Consider the following 18,355-nt stretch of genomic DNA (forward strand, 5'->3'; position numbering starts at 1 on the left):
AGGAGAGGAGAGGAGAGGAGAGGAGAGGAGAGGGAGGAGAGGAGAATGGTGGTAGAGAAATAGAGACAGTCTATAAAGAAGTACTTTGTGTGATTATGGAAGACAAAAATTCCAATGATCCCTGCACTTGTAGTATGAGTCCCAGTGCAGAAGTGGGTAAAGATGAGATAGATGTCTCAGTTCAAGTAGTGAGCAAGACTGTGGGCTGTAGGGATGGCTCAGAGGATAAGAAACATCTGCCACACAAGGATGAGGCTCTGAGTGTGAAACCCCAGAAGCCATGTAGAGCCAGAATTGCTTATGTGCAGATGTAACCAACATGCCTCTATGGTGAAATGACAAGCAGAGACAGGAGAATCCCCAAGGCTTGTGCTTCAACTAGCCTGGATTACACACCACTAACCAACCAAAAACCATCTAAATAAGCCAGAGGGTGAGGACCAACACCCAAGACTATTCTCTGAGCTCTCTAGGTGGTGTTTCTTGGCTTGTGGGCCCACATTCACCAATACAGCCACATGTATCACACACAACATTTATTTTAAACATTTCTTCTTCTGCCTTTTGTTCTATTCTGGACGTCTTGGTTCCTGCTACCCCTGGGAATTATAATCCCCCTACCAATTCCACCTATTCACAAGTTTGCCTTCTTGATGCTCAGAAGCAGTGTGACAGACATGCCTTGAAATAATATTTAATCTGTGTACCTGGTGGCTCAGTTAACTTGATACATGAGATCAACCATCAGATGAGCCCTGAGGTTTAAAAAGAAACCTATTTTTAAAAAAAAAAACACACATATATTTAAAAAATTAATCCAGGCTACAGTAAAAGAAAATAAAATTTACAAACTTCAGTTGTATCTTGTTGTGATAAAAACTTAGCTTATAGGATCCTGTGGGCTCCCTTCCACCGGATGGACATCAGACACTCACTCAGCTTATTCTTCATAGAATAGAAAGGAGAGCTCTGAAAGACTCTGCTGGCCATGCTGCCTGTGACTGTCCCACGCCTAGTGCCTTGGTGTTCTCCCTAGCTGCTGTCCTTCTGTGTCCTCCTGTCTTATCTTACACCTCTATGAAACCATTTTCAAGTCCACTAGAGTGTGCCACACCAGCCAGCTCATCTCCAGTGTTCCATCTCCTGGAAATGCTATTTCGCTTTTCTTACTCCCTTCTATTCTTTTCTGCCTCAGCTTTCCTTTCTAGAAGCCTTTTCTGGCAGTCAATGATAACAGCACTTCCTGAAGCTCCTCATGTCCTCTCTAGTTTCTACCCACCTACCCGATAGAGTAAGAACACTAGGTTGTACCATGAAGCTTTTTATTATAAATAAAAAAGAAAGGACACACTTTTACAGAATTTGGGGGGGGGGAAGTGGGGAGTTGTAGATAACACACAAAAAAATAGTTGAAATTAACAATTTATATTCATATTCCACGGGAGGAACCCAAGGCACAGTTAGTGGGGTACCTGTGTGGGGGTGGAAGCAGAAACTAAGGAGAGACAAGGGCTTCGGTGGCCCCTGAGTGCACTCTGCCCTCAGCTTTGCTTGCTTTCATGCCCTCTCTGTCTCTCCATAGGCCCCTTCTCTCCCCTTCTGCATACCTGCATTCTCATCTCTTCTTGCTCCATTATGAGATCATCGCCATAATCCACTTGGGCTGCCAGCAAAGCTGGTCCCCATCTTCCAGTCTACACAGCCAAGTCTCTTGAGAATTCCATCCCACTCCTTACAGGGTCCCTCTCCTGGTCCAATAAGCTATGACAGTAGCTCTCATTGCAGGAGTGCTGCACCTCAGGGCTGCTGAGCTCCACCAGAGAGCCTGAACTTTGAGCCTCGCTTGAGAAGAGTCCTTTGGCTGCCTTGCACTGCCCATTTTCCTTCTATAAGGTGGTGCTGATGAAAGCTGGCCTACAGCGTTCCTAGGAGGACTCGGTGGCACATGGTAGCAAGTGTTCAGTACAGTACCTGGCATGTGTCAAAATACAGAGCATATTTGTGCTCATCCTCCTGAGAACAGCGAGGTTATCAAAATCAGAGAACTTGGGATTCTCTTAATGAGACTGAGGAATGCAGGGCTGTTGTTCAATTTCCTTTGTGTTCCCAGGAGAGAGCCTACAGCACAGAAGGTATTTGATGAGATGCTGGCTTGATGGAACCAAGGGGTGACGACTCAGAAGTGAGCAGACTCAAGGGTCGTTGCTTCAGGCTTTTCCATCTCTGAGACACGTCCCTAGCTAGCCCTTCAAGTCTTTCCTTAATAACCACTGTATCTTCGTCAGTTTCAAGGCCTGGAAGAAAATGCCACTGACACAGGAGAAACTTAAAAACTGTAAAGTGACAAGGTGTGATTTATACTCTGGGGAAATTGGGGGGAAATGTCAAAAAGCTGCTCAGTACAGAATGGAAGCTGGGGTGGGAGAGGGAAATGCTGTGAAGCACATATAAAAAGCAGGGACAGTAAGATGGATGGGAGAGAGCTGAGCTGCCTACTTGTCACTAAAAAGATGAAATGCTCAACTCGGAGAATATGTACCAGTGCTAGCTCCAGATCAACCCTGCGACAAAATGAATTGAGGACTGGGCCCTCACTGGGACAGTTTGTAGTCCAGGAAACAGATGACACTAAGCTTAGTGGACATTTATCAAGCTTCCTTATGTATGAATCACACATACCCTTGGGATCTTGGGGCTATGTTCTGTCTCATACACACCAAAGAAGTGGCTACTTGCATTTCCAGATGGAAGCAAGAGTGGGCCAGAAACAGTACACTCAAGACAGAGCCTGGGGGAAGCCGAGTATGGTCCTTTCTTTTCTTTTCACTCTGGCTGTGTATCTGAGCAAGACTACTTAGAAAAGGAAGGGTTTGGTTTGGCCCTGGATAAGTATATCTTCTGAGGTAGGGAAGGCCTGGTAGAAGGTGGGTGAGGTGGCTGGTTACATGTGTCTACTGTTAGGAGTGTGTGTGTGTGTGTGTGTGTGTGTGTGTGTGTGTGTGTGTGTGTGTGTGCTGAGGTTACTCATCAGACTCCCCATTTTTCCCCCCAGTTCTCAAATTGCCCACCCAGGACACATTTAGGGTGGATTTTCCTTCCTCAGTCAAAACTGTCTGAAAACACCCTCTCACAGACAAACCCAAAGATGAGTCTCCTAGGTGATTTCAAATCTAGTCAGGTTGAAGATGAATGCAGAGCATCACTCTGGAGCAAAGAAACAGCATACACTTTTGCCTATACCAACCCCAGAGTGTAGGGGAACATATCTGCCAAGTGCCTGGCTGTTCTGTGTTAAGCAAACTGTTCCAAATGTAGTCGGCATTCAGCAAAGCTGAGCTAAGAAATGGAGAGGGAAAGGAGGCAAGAGGAGTAGGGAAGAAGCAGGAGGGAAATCATTGCTTGGGTCTGCCCTAAAGAATCCCCAGTGAACCAGGTACATACTCAGTGGAACGGGCAGAAGTGTGCATAACAAAGGGTTTGGTGAGCAATGAGGACAAACCACAGAACAGGGAAAATAGTCACCAGCGTGCTGACGTCTAGAATATATAAGGAACTCAGAAACCTCAATAGAAAAATAATAATGTATACATGAGCAACAGGGATGTCTTGAAAGAACATATGCAAATGGCTACTGGACACATGGAAAACTATTCAAAAATCATTAGTTGTCAAGAGAGGATGTAAACCAAAACCAAAATCAAAATCAAAAGCTAAAACAGAATGACTATAATCAAAAAGACCAAAAGTAGCTGGTGATGGCAATGGTGTAGAGAAAGGGACTCTGTATATTCTTGATGTGATATGATTTAATAGTTAAAAATAGAACTACCACGTGATCTGGCAGTCCCACTACTGGGAGACCCTCCAAAGCGAATGAAATCGATAAGTCAACATGCCATCTGCTTGCCTACATCAGCAGTGCTCGCACCTGCCGAAGAGCAAGAACCACCTTCTCAGTCGTCACCTTATCAATGGATGGAGAAACTGTGGTCCGGACATAAAAGGCAAAACTATTTAACCATTAAAAGAGTGAGATCCTGTTCTTTAAGGCACAATAGATGGGATTGGGGATCATCACATCAAGTGGAACGCTACCACAGGATTGCTCTCATATCTGGGAACTAAAGCAGTGATCTCACCCAAGCTGAGAATGGAACGGTTGCTGCCAGGGGGAGGGGGCGGTGAGCAGAGGGTGAGACATGGAAAACGGTTGATCTGCAGGTACTAAGTTACCCTTAGACAGGAGCAAAGGAGATTACAAAACTAGCCAATTAAATGCACTGGGTTTGGGGGTTTTCTTTTAATCCTTTTTGTTACCTTGGATGTAGGGAGGTGGCTGGTCTCAGGAGGAGTGGGTTTAAAGCATTTAATTCCTGCATTCCTATCAATAACAATTTTAGAGCTTATTCATAGAGCACATGTATAGCTCTGTCTCTATTTTCCAATAATCTGCTAGAGCATTTCTATGTCTTGGGACTCCTGTCAGGTGTGCCTAATTATCGTTTGACCTTATCACTGACAAAGAACCCGACGAGTTGGGTAAATAACATCTCTGTGTTTTCTTGAAATACACAGATTTTTCTTTGGGGGTGTTATGTTGATATTTTCAGTCCAGTGCTTTTCATATAGATTTGGGTAATTGTTTCAATATAATCTGACAATATGGTCTGTAAATCCAATTATCTTGTAACATACGCGCGAGCGTGCGCGCGTATACACACACACACACACACACACACACACACACACACACACACACGCATGCACTGCAGAAAAGAAATTTGCCAGCTCTGGTCCTAACTCTGCCTCCATCTGTAGCATCCCTCATGTGTTAGGATAAGACCCGAAAGTCAGTCCACTTACTAAATATTAACAAGGCTTAATGTCTTTATTTTCTTAGGCAAAGTTCCATCCTATACTCCCCAGTACATCAGTTTGGAGTCTATGGTATTTGTGGTGAGGTATATGTGTGATCTGGGTACCACCTTAGACTCCCCAGTAGATCAGTTTGGAACCTGTTAGGTCTAGGATGTGTGGAGTGACTGCACCCTTCAGTTCTTGCCCGCTCTCTAATGGCCCCTATATGTTGTATCCCTCAGACGGCTGAAGAGAAGAAGCGATCTGGCCACAGCGACAGTAATGGATTCGCCGGTCACATCAATCTCCCAGACCTTGTGCAGCAGAGCCATTCGCCAGCTGGAACTCCCACTGAGGGGCTGGGCCGTGTCTCCACTCATTCCCAGGAGATGGACTCTGGGGCTGAAGTAGGTGCCAGGCAGTAGTCATGAGAGCTCTGTTCTCCTCCGTGGGACTCAACACATTGATGACTTAAACAATCAGGCTTTGCCAGACTCTCTCAGTTGGTTTCTGCTGTATGGCTACTTATGCTAATATTTAGAGAAACCATATACACAACAAGTTCTCATTTATAGTCTGGCCCAATTTCTCTGTTATGGATGGGACTTGAGAATGGTTACAATCAGAGAGGTTAGATGACTTGTCCAGGACACACGGCTAGTTTACCGCAGTGCTTGAGCCAGAACATAGACCGTCTGTGTCACAAACCCATGGGTGAAAAGACAGCAGGGAGACTTCCAGGACAACAGCTGCATTGATTCAGTCAACCTAAGTGTGACTTGAAGAAAGTGAAGTTGAAATGTTTTGTTTCTGAAAGATAGGCTCCTGATGTTTAATGGATAAGGGATTGGCTCACTCTCCAAGTTGCACCAGGATGATGGAATAAGATGTCTTTCCCGTGTGGAAGCAGACCTAGGAGAGTCTGAGGAAGCACAGCCAGTTCTTAGACATTACTGGATGAACCCAAGTCTATGACATGTTTCATGGTAGCCCTGAGACGAACACACGAGGCCTTCAATATTTTTATAGAACATGTATATGGTTGTGTTTGACATCACCCACACACCGAATTTCTGTGAGGCTCATGCTCTTAAGATGCCCCAAGGGCAAGAAGGAACCCGTGAGCATCTTGAAAAGCTCAGCATCCTGTTGTAGCTTCATGCAGCGTGGGGAGATGTTTTCACCCAAAGTCCTCCCTCCGTACCAAGGAGAGCCCCTACAGAGCAGAACTTTGGTCCAAATGCTGCTGCTACCCCAGCTGAAAGAGGAGATCTTTTACCATCTCCTTCCTGGACTTTTAAGGATGAATGAGAAAACTTGCAAAAGTAATGGTTTGGGGAGGGACTCCTATCAGGGGAGGAGGATAGGAATTTGATACCAAAAGGTAGAGGGAAAAATATTGAAGGAAATTGAACTGGATCTTGGTGAGTTAGGAAACCAAATTGGATATTTGCAAGTTTCTCCTTATATGACTAGATTTTAGGAATATTGATTTGTTTTAAAATAAAAATATAATAACAAAACAAAAAATTATACCTAAAACAGGACTACCCACAAAGAGTTCTCATGATGTTGAACACTGGAGTGTTTGTGGCATAAAAAGGATGAGTAGGGAGCTTAGCAGATGGTTCTGTTGGTAAAGCACCTGCCTCTCAACCATGAAGAGCTGAGTTCTGATCCCTAGCATGTATGTAAAAAGGCAGATGTGGTGGCAGAGGGCTGTGTCCCAGCACCAGAAGTGAGGGGTAGCAGAAACAGTCTCATTGGCCAAAGCTAGTCAAGCCAAAGGGATGAGCTCGGGGTTCAGTCAAAGAGTCTATTTCAAAAAATAAGGTAGATGAGTGATCAAGGAAGACACCAGACAGGGACCTCAGGTCCCTACATGCACATGTGTACATATCTCTCACACACATGTATAAACACATGTGCACGCATGCACACACACACAAACACACACACACACAAGATGGGTACTGTAAAAGGGAAGACTCTAACAGACAAAATGGGAAAAGAGTTATAGCACCTCTTTTGACAAAATTCAATTATATTATGACACCAAATTCTAATATTGAATATATTTTCCCTAATCTAGTTCTGACTTCATGCCTTAATGGTTTGGTCGAAGCCCTTGGGACTTACTTAAAGTAAGTCCTCCAGATATATTGCATATAAACTCAGTGACTGTACCAAGTCCCCATATAACGCATGTGACATAAGCATTCTCTTAAGTCACCAAGGAAAGGAAACATTAATCCCTAGATAAATGATCTCCGATTAAAGAAGTTAACACTACTGTCAGAGCTGATTCAAATCCACATGTATCGTCAGGCCAGAATGGAAGGGCCCAAAGGCTATCTTCCATGATGACATCTCTTGAACTGACTGTTCTGGGATAGAGCATTGCTGTGCCAACATGCCTTAGATTTTGCTTTTCTTAGCATCATTCGGTCATTGTGCGATGACTTGACTTAAAAGTAGAAATAAGTTCTGTAGGCATAATGGCCCATAACATTAGTACAGATATCAAGGTGCCATTTGCCATCCAAAATGATATTTTCTTCCTGAAGCACCCATAGTCTGATCCCTAATGAAGCCCTATGCACACACAGTGTCTGGAGAGTTCCAGAACTTGGAAGAAACTGGACAGAGGCCTAGAGACTCTCGGCTTCTAGAGAGTGGGAAAGGGACAGCCAAGGAGTCTGTAGTCACTGTCATGACTGGGCAAAACAATGTCAGTGCCGCCTGTCCCTGCAGCGCTGACTTCTCCTTCTTGCTTTCTGAGCAGTACGGTATAGGGAGCAGCACCAAAGCCTCCTTCACCCCCTTCGTGGACCCTCGAGTGTACCAAACATCACCCACTGATGAAGATGAAGAGGATGACGAGTCTTCGGCTACTGGTGAGCAAGCTGGCCCTGGTGATTTAGGGACAGGCATCCTTTCCAGTACAGCTCAGTGACAAAACCCATCAAGTCAAGAGGTCACACCATTTATGGCTTACACCTCCCCCCAAACCTGGGTCTTAAGATAAAGATAGTTTTAAGTTTATTATTTTGTGAAATTCCTAAAGCAAATTACTTTCTTTCCCCTCTTCCCAACCCCTGATTTTATTTTATTTTTCTATCATGTTTCTGGAAGAAACCCAGAGGTATCCCAGGACACTAGGAAAAGCCACCCCGCAGCCATCTCGAGACTTACCGCATATTTCTCAAAAGCAGTTTCTGGGTACACTGCTATGCTCATGTAGTGTGGCGCTGAGTGCTCTGTGAATGTGTGTTGAGCTGTGTTGGGCCCCCGGGTGTGCGCTTCCGTTGCAGGTCTGGCTCACTAAGAGAATGGTCTTGCTTCTTTGCCTTCTGCAACTTACTAATCCTTGAAGTCGGCTTATATGGAATCTCAAAAGGGAACCATTCCTTGCTTGTAATTACAGGAATGGCATATTGTATCTGTGTGATTAGTATTCATTTTCTATACCATTCAAAGGAGTGTCTATGAGCGTATTTTGGTAATGAACAAAATACTGCTTCTGCAAATGATGTGCTTTGTCCTACTGAAGAGTATAAGATAGGTACTGGCTCATAGTTCCTGTGCCTTTCTATGACACACCCCAAGCCAAGCCCTTCCTCCATCCTTCCACTGGCCGCCTGCTACTGACTTCTCTAATTCTTTCTCTCAAAGCCCTGTTTACTAGCGAACTTCTTAGGCAAGAACAGGCCAAACTCAATGAAGCAAGGAAGATTTCAGTGGTAAATGTGAACCCAACAAACATTCGCCCTCATAGTGACACACCGGAAATCAGAAAATACAAGAAACGCTTCAATTCAGAAATACTCTGTGCAGCTCTGTGGGGTATGTTGGTAGCTTTTGTTTATTTGTTTGCTTTGTTTTCCACTTGTTAGTCAGTTTACCTTCAAGTATTAGACGCTTTTGGCTCTTATCATCACAACACACTAGAAGATAGCTGTTAGGAAACTGACGTGGGACTGCCTAAGGAGTAAGCAAATGTAGACTTTATGTAGGAAGACATGGTATTCAAGATGGCGTGTAGAGTGATGGGTAAATCAGTATCAACATGGAGCTAGCCAGCATTGGATGCACAGCCAGTCTTTGTGAAGCACTACCCACAGTACACCACATTCTGTCTCTGTGACTCATACACTATCCTGCAAGGGGTCTCATGCCATTACCTTCATTTCATAGCTGAAAAAAACAAGCCCAGCATATTTTAGTGACTCACCCAAGGCTGCATCATCATCAGTAATTGGATAAAACTTGAAATGAACAGTGAAGGATAAGGCTTCCTTTTCTGTTGAAAGCTTCAGTGTGACGTTCGAATCAAGTAGATCTGCAGATATTAGCTGGGTTCAAACTCACTATGGGCATGGGGAGAGTTTTATCAAAGTCTTGGCCTCTATTACTCACAGCATCATAGGAAGATCAGGATGGGATCCACCCGAACCCATCTCCATTGCCAGGCTTGGATTGGGACATCACGGTTTCATAAGGCTAAGGGCATTTGCCTTGTCAGCAGGAAAGAATATTGAAACCTGGGAATTGTTCTACGTGAGACACAATGCCTTTTAGAGAACAACATAACCACACTAAATGAGGTAGGGCTTGACAAGCAGACAGTCATGTTTTTGGAAGACAGAAAAGTACCAAAGGATGTTCAAGCTCAGAGAATTCTCCATGTAGGTATATTTTAGTAAGTGGATAATTAATCTTTTTAGCTGTGGAATTTTAGGGTGATAAGTATCTAGACGAAATGACAGATCTGCCAGCTTTGGGATAAGGAATACTGCTTGCAAGAGTGCTAGGGTAGACTTAGGCAACTGAGAACTCTTTAAAATCAATAGTTCTATGATTCAGCTTCTTGTGAACTGGCTTATCATTTCCCTGAGCAAAACCAGCAGAACCGTCAGTGTGTGTGAGGGAGAAAGAGCGAGGGCTTCCATGCTGATAGAACGTGGAAGTGGAATCTTTCATGTTTTGGAGGTAGATGGACTAGCTGCCTCAGAAATCGGTGGATGAATAGGTAAGTACTAGGATGGCAGGTGTTCTAGGAAGAAAGAAATGTGATATATAGGGAGCACAAGGAAGAGGAGACCCTCCACAAAGGGAAAATGAACATATTTGCTGACTTGCACATCTCTGCCTAAGGCTCCTCTTGGCAAGTACTCCCTGAGCTAAGAAGTAAGTGGCCAGGTGAGATGTATTGCTGTCTCCACTTAACAAACTGAAACTGTAGTCCTGTTGCCAGAGGAACAGCGATATAAAGTGTAAGCTGTCCCTTCCACTTCCACACTGTCTACCCTCGCAGCTACCTGCCCATTCCTCTATATTAGCATGAAACCGTTCTCTGGATCAAATAGGGTTAAGGCCCGTAAAAGGTCAGTCCTTGAGTGCTCCTTAAATTTGCAGGTGTGAACCTTCTGGTGGGGACTGAAAATGGCCTGATGCTTTTGGACAGAAGTGGCCAAGGCAAAGTCTACAACCTAATCAACCGGAGGCGGTTTCAGCAGATGGATGTGCTAGAAGGACTAAATGTGCTTGTCACGATATCAGGTATGTCACTAAGCTGACCTGACCCCAGGTGTGCCCGGGTGGGAAGGTGACATCCTGGTCTCGGAAGAAGCCCTCCCTGGCCAACTGCATGAGCTTTGCAGTACTGTGGCTGGGAGGAGATCACCCACATGTACTGTAATGCTGGGGGGTCTGGACGCCCAGGAAGATTTACCTGTGCGCTAAACCTGCATGACGCAGACCCGTACCATAAAAGCTGTGTATTTTGACCTTGACCTCCCTTAAAACTCAGCAAGAATCTTCTTAACTGTCTGGGCTGCAGTTACTACCGCACTCTCAAATGGAGAATATCAAAATCTAGGCTTCTGGAGGGGAATTAGCAAGAAAATGTTTCTTTAGTCTTTTTTTCTCAAAACATCTGCTTATACTCCACTAAGATTTTAAGATGGACAGTTCTAGTAGTGGGTAGCCAATTCTACAAAGAAGATAGAGTGGCGACATCCTTATTGGTCTATTTTTACAATATCGATAACTTTTTAAAACGAGAAAAATGGCTCTGTTAGACAACAAGTAAGCTTCATTGCTAACAAGTAAAAACTATAACTGGAGCCTATGCTTATTGATAAGAAGGTGTTCTTTCTTCCCGATGCTGTTTGACCAAAGGACCCTCTTCCCTTTTGACTTCATCAGCTATGAAACCAACAGAACCCCTTATGTGTTAGAACCACCCGGAAGATGTGAAAACCTAAACTGTCCTTAGACCTGGCTCTGAATCTCTGGGATAAAGTGCAGACATTCAGCATAGCTCTGACACATTCCCATCCTGCATTGTACTTTATGAGCTCTTGTCTTCATCTTTATTGTGCAAAGAGACCCCACAGGGCTCCTGGGTTGAACCTTGAAGATGAAAGTCTAACTCACCAGGTGTGCTTGTGGTTTGAAAAAAATAGTCTCTTAGCATAATCCCTTCTGTGTTCTACTCTCTACTGACTATTTAGAGTTTTATCGTTGCAAATTAAGATTAACGAAGTAAATTGTTCTTGTACTATGATTTGCATTGAATTCTGCATGGCCTTTGTTTTTGGCTAATTGCTTTCTTGATTTACTATAGTCCCAAATCAAAACTGAAACCACACATCTGTCTGATACCCAAAGTGGAAACGCTAACAGAGAGTTCAAGTTCAGGCTAGTGACCATCTTCATCCTTCAGGGTATAACTATTTCCTCTTATCATGGAGTATAAAAGGAGAAAAAAGGATAATAAGATAAGAAGGAAGATTCTGGAGCGGCTTCGTTCCTAATGGCACCAGAAAGATGGAGCAGAGCCCCGCCTCACTGAGGCTACCCTAAGCACCTGAGCTCTAGGCTGCTGCTAACAATGACTGAGCAGCAGCTGTGCAGAGCTTCCCAGGGTTTCAGTCTCATTGCACTCTGCTGTCAAGCCAGTGAAGGATGCGCTCATGAATTCCTATCCTCTAGTACATATCCCATCTGTAGAACATAAAACCTCTTTCAAGGCGATGGAAAATATCTGAGAAATAAAATCCACAAGCCTAAATTTCTCATTAAGAAAGAGCCACAGAAGTGTGCGTTTTCCCTGTGGTACTCAGATAATCCAATGGATTGGATTCATTTTGCTTTCCATAAAGTCTTCCGTGCCATCAACCTGCTGTTTTACTGTCCTGAGAATGCTTTGAATCTCTTTACCAACGGGAACTTTTAACCTTTTTTTGAATTCTGAGTTCTCATCTTTTATTTTCTTATTAGATGTTTTTATTTAATATTCTTTTTGATGACCTCAGCACCAAAACTTTGTCTAATATCATCCCCTAAACTTAAATAGCTTTACTGAATTTGTTTCTCTGTCTTCTGTTCCATTCCTTTGACTTACCACTTAAATATATAAAACTATTAGCAGTTGTCTTTGGTGTAACAGGTGAGACAAAGAGAGGGGAGCGAAAGTGAGAGGAGGAGACACACATAGATAGGCAGTAATGCCCATTTGCTAACACTTCAACATGATTGGCTCTAGAATGTTCTGGAACTCTTGTTATAGAGTTTAGGAGACTGGCCTGTGCAAGTAAGAAATCACTTAAAGGTAAAAAGTACAATTTGTGGATGTTGGTTCAAATGCTAGGGTCTGTCTTTACAATTCCTGACAGAAGTAACAGTTGGGAAGAGCTAGGAACCCTGGCTCGTCTGCCCTCACTGACACAGAGATGCCCGCAGGAGCCCAGGGGAGGTCAGGGAAGAGAGAGAGAAGGCTATCACAGACCGTGAACTGGAAACTCTCCTATTTCCACAGGAAAGAAGAACAAGCTCCGTGTGTACTATCTCTCATGGTTAAGGAACAGAATCCTGCACAATGACCCAGAGGTGGAAAAGAAGCAGGGCTGGATCACCGTTGGTGACTTGGAAGGCTGCATTCATTACAAAGTCGGTGAGTCTCCACAGCAGAGTTCGGCCCACACTCAATCCCACTGGTTTGGTTAAATTTATTCAGTGCTTTCTATCTGCTCTTGATGGCATATGTGTCACCACTTTAAGATGTTGCTGGACCCTAAAAAGTATACTTGAATCACTACCTCCAAAAGTCAGATTGATGAAACTCAAAGAATACACTTAGAATAAAATTTGAGGTTCCAATTTGAATATTTCTATGTACTTCTTCCAAAATTCCCCAGAATAACAATTAAAAAAAATCAATAAACCTCCAAGATTGAAGGAAGCCAGCAATTAGGAGATGGCCCTAAAACTGAACATGAGTAGCAGTGTGACTGGGGTAAGACATAGCAGACCTGAGATGCTGAATTCTTAGTCTACAGGGAGAAACATTATCAATATTATCCATCCATCCCACAGAGCCCATTAAGACCAGAAGCTGAGGGAACACCACAGAACAGAGGTGCATGGTAGAGCTGAAAAGCAGAGACTTTGAAAGTCCTCTAGAGCCAGTCCCCCCGCCCCCCCACACACACACACAGGCAGGCCAGTGTCCTACAACAGAGGAAGAGTGTGCACAGCCACTGGTGAGGGCACACACCTGCACCCACACATGTCCTGACAAGCCTCCCTACGCAGATGCCCACACACCTACACCCCGACACACCGACAGCAAATTTCCTAGCATAGATCCCAAAATGCTAGCACAATGTTTCTATGCCCAAGAAAAGAGTTTGAAAAGTTTGTCTTTGGAAAAACTAAATGTACAGATAATACATTTAGTACAGATAGTACAATTAGAGTCACTGGGGGGGAAAGCTCCCCCCACCTTTCTTCTTTAAAGTGACCTCTGGCACTTGGTTGGCCCACTTTTACAGGAGAATACATAGGTAGATCTCATGTGCAGGAAGCAGGAACAAACAGGAAGTAAAGATATCAGAAGATGAGGCATGGGAGAAAATTCAGGAAGGAGAAAAGAAAGGAAGAAACCAAATATTACAGATAATTGGGGGGGGGTGTTTCTATAAAGGAAAGTATTATTTTTAAAGATAAAGTAGAATTGGGGAGGTCGATGAAGGATGAAAAAAATTCCAGGAATAAAAATATTATAACATTTAATGATAAGAATGAAGAACTTACCCATCAAGTAGAACACAGCTTCAGGGATGACCTGCCTGAAGTCAGGGAATGGGTAAACAAAGGCACACACAAAAGCTGGCATCCTGTGTGTGTTCACTGTGCCTGTGCACTGTGTACTCGGATGGAGATGCATTAGCATCCAGAAAGCTCCACGTGTTCACTTTATTTATTTATTTATTTATTTATTTATTTATTTATTTATTTATTTTGAGACAGGGTTTCTCTGTATAGCTCTGGCTGTCCTGGAACTCACTTGGTAGACCAGGCTGGCCTCGAACTCAGAAATCCGCCTGCCTCTGCCTCCCGCGGCACACGTGTTCACTTTAGATGTGTCTTATGAGTCTCAGTCTAGGGAAAGGAGGAGACCGAGTTAGTGTGTGCAGACTAACAAGGAGGCAAGTTTCTCTACGGGTCTTTGTAGGGGAACAGTCTCAGGCTATAAACACCCCAGAAGAGGGAACAGTCATCATTTTCTGTACACACTGTCAACATCCACAAATGGTCCAAAGGAAGGCTTTGTGATTTCCCTGAGCCTGACCTGAGGAAGGCTTTGCCATTCTCATGAGTCTGAAACTGAGATGCCCAGGCCGATGTGGAGAGTACATAGTCATGCAGGACTTCATCCACTCCCTGTAGAAGCTGGAAACTCTCTCCCTTCTGGCCTTCATGTGCACATGCTCACACACATGCACATACATACACACATACATACATACACATACATACATACATACATACATACACACATATAAACACATATACACACACCACCCCAACAGTAAAACAAATAAATCCTTTTTAAAAGAGAAGAAACATATAATGAAATAAAAAATCAATCCAAGAGGTTCAAAATATGAGCTTCAATAAAAGAGAAAAAATAGTAAGTGGAGATGGAAGAATAAAGAAAACCTTCTAGACAAGAGGCCTTGACAACCAGATCACAATGTCTCTGAGAAGCCAGTATATTTACTCAAAAAGAAAACTCACAACAAGATGAACCAATACAGGATTTAAGTAGAGAAGAAATGAGAGAGTCCTTAAAATCCTCAGGTTATAAGCAACAAAGAATATGTGTAAAATAGTCCCAGAACCAGAGTGACTTGGAACTTGTCGAAAACAAATAGAGTCAACAAGGCTTCAAAATTCCAAAGCAAATTTATTTTTAACTAGAGGCCTGGGATGTAACTCTGTTGGTAGAGTGCTTGCCTTGTATGCACAAACCCTGAATTCAGTCCAAGCAATGGACACACTGGGTGTAATAGAGCTCTCCTAGCACTTCAGAAATAGAAGTAGGAAGATCAGAAGCTCAAGATCATTAAAATACAGGAGACGTTATCACAAAAAATATTTTCAACGTGTGTGTGTGTGTGTGTGAGTGTGTGTGTGTGTGTGCATGTATGTGTGTATATGTATATGTTTGTGTGTGTATGTGCATGTATGTGTGTATATGTATATGTTTGTGTGTGTGTGTTTGTGTGTGTAGAAACTGAGACAAGAATAAAGACCGTGGCAGAGATTTATTATCAGGAATTGGTTCTTATAACTTTGGAAACTAAGAAGTCCCTCCCCCAAATGTTTCAGTTGGGGACCTGGGGACCCAGGAGAACCAGCTGTAATTTAATTCAAAAGCCTGGGGACCCAATGAATTGATGGCAGGGTTCCTGTCAGAAAGCCAGCAGACTCAGGACCCCAGAAGTGCCTGTCTGGCCTGAGTTTGGAGACAGGAAGACTCATACCTCAGCTGGCATTCAGATCTTCAAGCTATCGGCTGAAGCGCACTGCACTCTGATTTACCTGGGCCACTCATTTAAATATTATTCTCATCAGGAAATCTCTAACAGAAGCAAGTAGAATAATGGTTGGTCGAATATTTGATTTGATTTAACCCAGCTACAGTAACATATAAAATTAAACATCATGCTATCAAATTAAATGTCAATGTGAAGACATTTATAGGCAGGCCCTAGCTCCAGAACATTTCTTTTCTTGCACCGTCTCTGAGAAAGGTACTGAGGATGTATCCCGCTAACATTTAAAAAAACAAAAAGCAAAAAAAAAAAAAAAAAAAAAAAAAAAAAAAAAAAAAAAAAAAAAAAAAAAAAAAAAAAAAAAAAAACCAAAAACTTAGTGGTAAAGGAAACGCCCAGAATGATGCCCAAAGGAATGTGAGGAGACCACTTTACCACAGACCCGAAAAGCAAGATAGTGCGGAGCTCCAGAAACTTACCATCAAGAGAAAACACAACGGCATCGTAGATGACGGTTGCTCAACCATGCAGAAAGACACTTCCTAGCAGAAAGTTCACATCTACACAGATATGTAGAAAGAAAGGAGGTGAGAAGAAAAGAAGGAGAGTTAGAAAGAAAAGCCTCATCATGGGGCACTATGTGCCGTAGGTGTGAGCAGACATTATCTGAACTCTTCAGACCCTTTAACCCAAGCTTTGAAATGAGTACATTCAGGGCATGAGGTAGGAAGTCGTGCACATGTGTGAGCGCTAAGCAACAGCTGCGTGGAAGAGGAAATGGTTTTAGAAACGGATTGTTTTCATGCTGTGAAACCAGTAGATATTGCCCATATTTGGAACTGGGACTGACAGATGTGGCTTTTGAGAATATTTTCCTATAAAGCTTTTGACTGCAACCTGAGATGAATAAGGAAATTTCTGCAGGTTCATGAGATGGACACAAGACTTAAGCTTGGCTTTTAACTGAGAAATAACAGCAAAGGTATGGCAGAGAGGGTTTGGACATTGCTTCATGTCGTCTTAAGAAGTCACTGTACACATTTGAAGACTTACAGAGTTGGTCCAGCCACAGATGTTAGGTGACAGTGACTGGAAGCAGAAACAGCAATCCATGGAGGTACTATAAAGGAACAAAGAAAACAAGAACCAAGTTATTCATATCGTCTCCCTTGGAACTTAGCATCTTATCTTTTGACTAAAGAGGGCCCTGTTCTAGAATATTCTCCATGCCCTTCACATTCATCCCAAGTCACTATCTTAGATGTCTTGACACTAGGAAACAGTGATGAGCAACTAGAAGATTCAGTTGAGAAAGCTGCATCTCCACTCATAAATGATAAGCCCTTTGTGTTTTGTGCCCTAAAGGAGCCTTTCTAATCTTTATAACACAATGGGCTTACTTATATGCACTTATTTAGAAACAGAAAGGAATGATGGGGAGCTAGAAACAAGAGCCACAAACACACAGTGCCTGTAAAATGCATCATCAGAGCCCTGTCTGTCTGCACTGCTTCCCAGCTGAGAGTACAGTGCCAGGCACTGAAACCAGCCCTGCAGAGTTTGACCAAGGGAGGAAGGGATGTTGAATGGATACAGTACTACTCACACAGCAGACCACATGGGGGAGTACGTTTTCCACAGCAATCCAGTGACATTCAGCCCCCTCTGCTGCTTTTGTTTGGGAATCAGAATTATTTGCTCCTTTCTTTTCTTTTCTTTTCTTTCTTTTCTTTTCTTTTCTTTTCTTTTCTTTTCTTTTCTTTTCTTTTCTTTTCTCCTTTCCTTTCCTTTCCTTTCTTTTCTTTTCTTTTCTTTTTTTTTTTGTTTTTTGTTTTGGTTTTTCCCCACCTTTAAAAAATTATGTATTTTCTTTATTTACATTTTAAATGTTATCCCCTTTCCTAGTTTCCCCTCTGAAAATCCCCTATCCTCTCCCCTGCTAACCAACCCACCCACTCCCATTCCTGGTCCTGGCATTCCCCTATACTGGGGCATAGAACTTTCACAGGACCAAGGGCCTCTCCTCCCAATGAGGACAGACTAGGCCATCTTCTACTACATATGCAGCTAGAGCCATGAGTCCCACCATGTGTTTTCTTTGGTTGGTAGTTTAGTCCCAAGGAGCTCTGGGGGTACTGGTTAGTTCATATTGATGTTCCTCCTATAGGACTGCAAACCCCTTCAGCTCCTTGGGTACTTTCTCCTTCATTGGGGACCCTGTGCTCAGTCCAATGGATGGCTGTGAGCATCCACTTCTGTATTTGTCAGGCACTGGCATAGCCTCTCAGGAGAAAGCTTTATCAGGCTCCTGTCAGCGAGCTCTTGTTGGCATCTGCAATAGTGTCTGGGTTTGGTGGTTGTTTATGGGATGGATCCCCAAGTAGGGCAGTCTCTGGATGACCACTCCTTCAGTCTCTGCTCTAAACTTTGTCTCTGTAACTCCTTCCATGGGTATTTTGTTTCCCTTTCTAAGAAGGAACGAAGTATCTACACTTTGGTCTTCCTTCTTCTTGAGTTTCTTGTGTTTTGCAAATTGTATCTTGGGTATTCTGGGCTTCTGGGCTAATATCCACTTATCAGTGAGTGCATATCATGTATGTTCTTTAGTGATTGGGTTACCTCACTTAGGATGATATCCTCCAGATCCA

General features: G+C 43.2%; 1 protein-coding gene across 3 annotated transcripts in view; it reads left to right on the plus strand.

Annotated features, from left to right (window-relative positions):
• Positions 1-18,355, plus strand: part of Tnik (TRAF2 and NCK interacting kinase) — a 400,191-nt gene that overhangs the window by 371,059 nt on the left and 10,777 nt on the right. For all 3 annotated transcript variants that reach the window (XM_021195419.1, XM_021195420.1, XM_021195418.2), the window contains 5 exons: positions 5,100-5,264; positions 7,643-7,754; positions 8,533-8,703; positions 10,276-10,419; positions 12,683-12,817. In XM_021195419.1, the coding sequence (XP_021051078.1) occupies positions 5,100-5,264; positions 7,643-7,754; positions 8,533-8,703; positions 10,276-10,419; positions 12,683-12,817 (727 nt within the window). The remainder of the gene's footprint in view (positions 1-5,099; positions 5,265-7,642; positions 7,755-8,532; positions 8,704-10,275; positions 10,420-12,682; positions 12,818-18,355) is intronic.

This window comes from Mus pahari, chromosome 4 (genome assembly GCF_900095145.1).
Source record: "Mus pahari chromosome 4, PAHARI_EIJ_v1.1, whole genome shotgun sequence".
Lineage (NCBI taxonomy): Eukaryota > Metazoa > Chordata > Mammalia > Rodentia > Muridae > Mus > Mus pahari.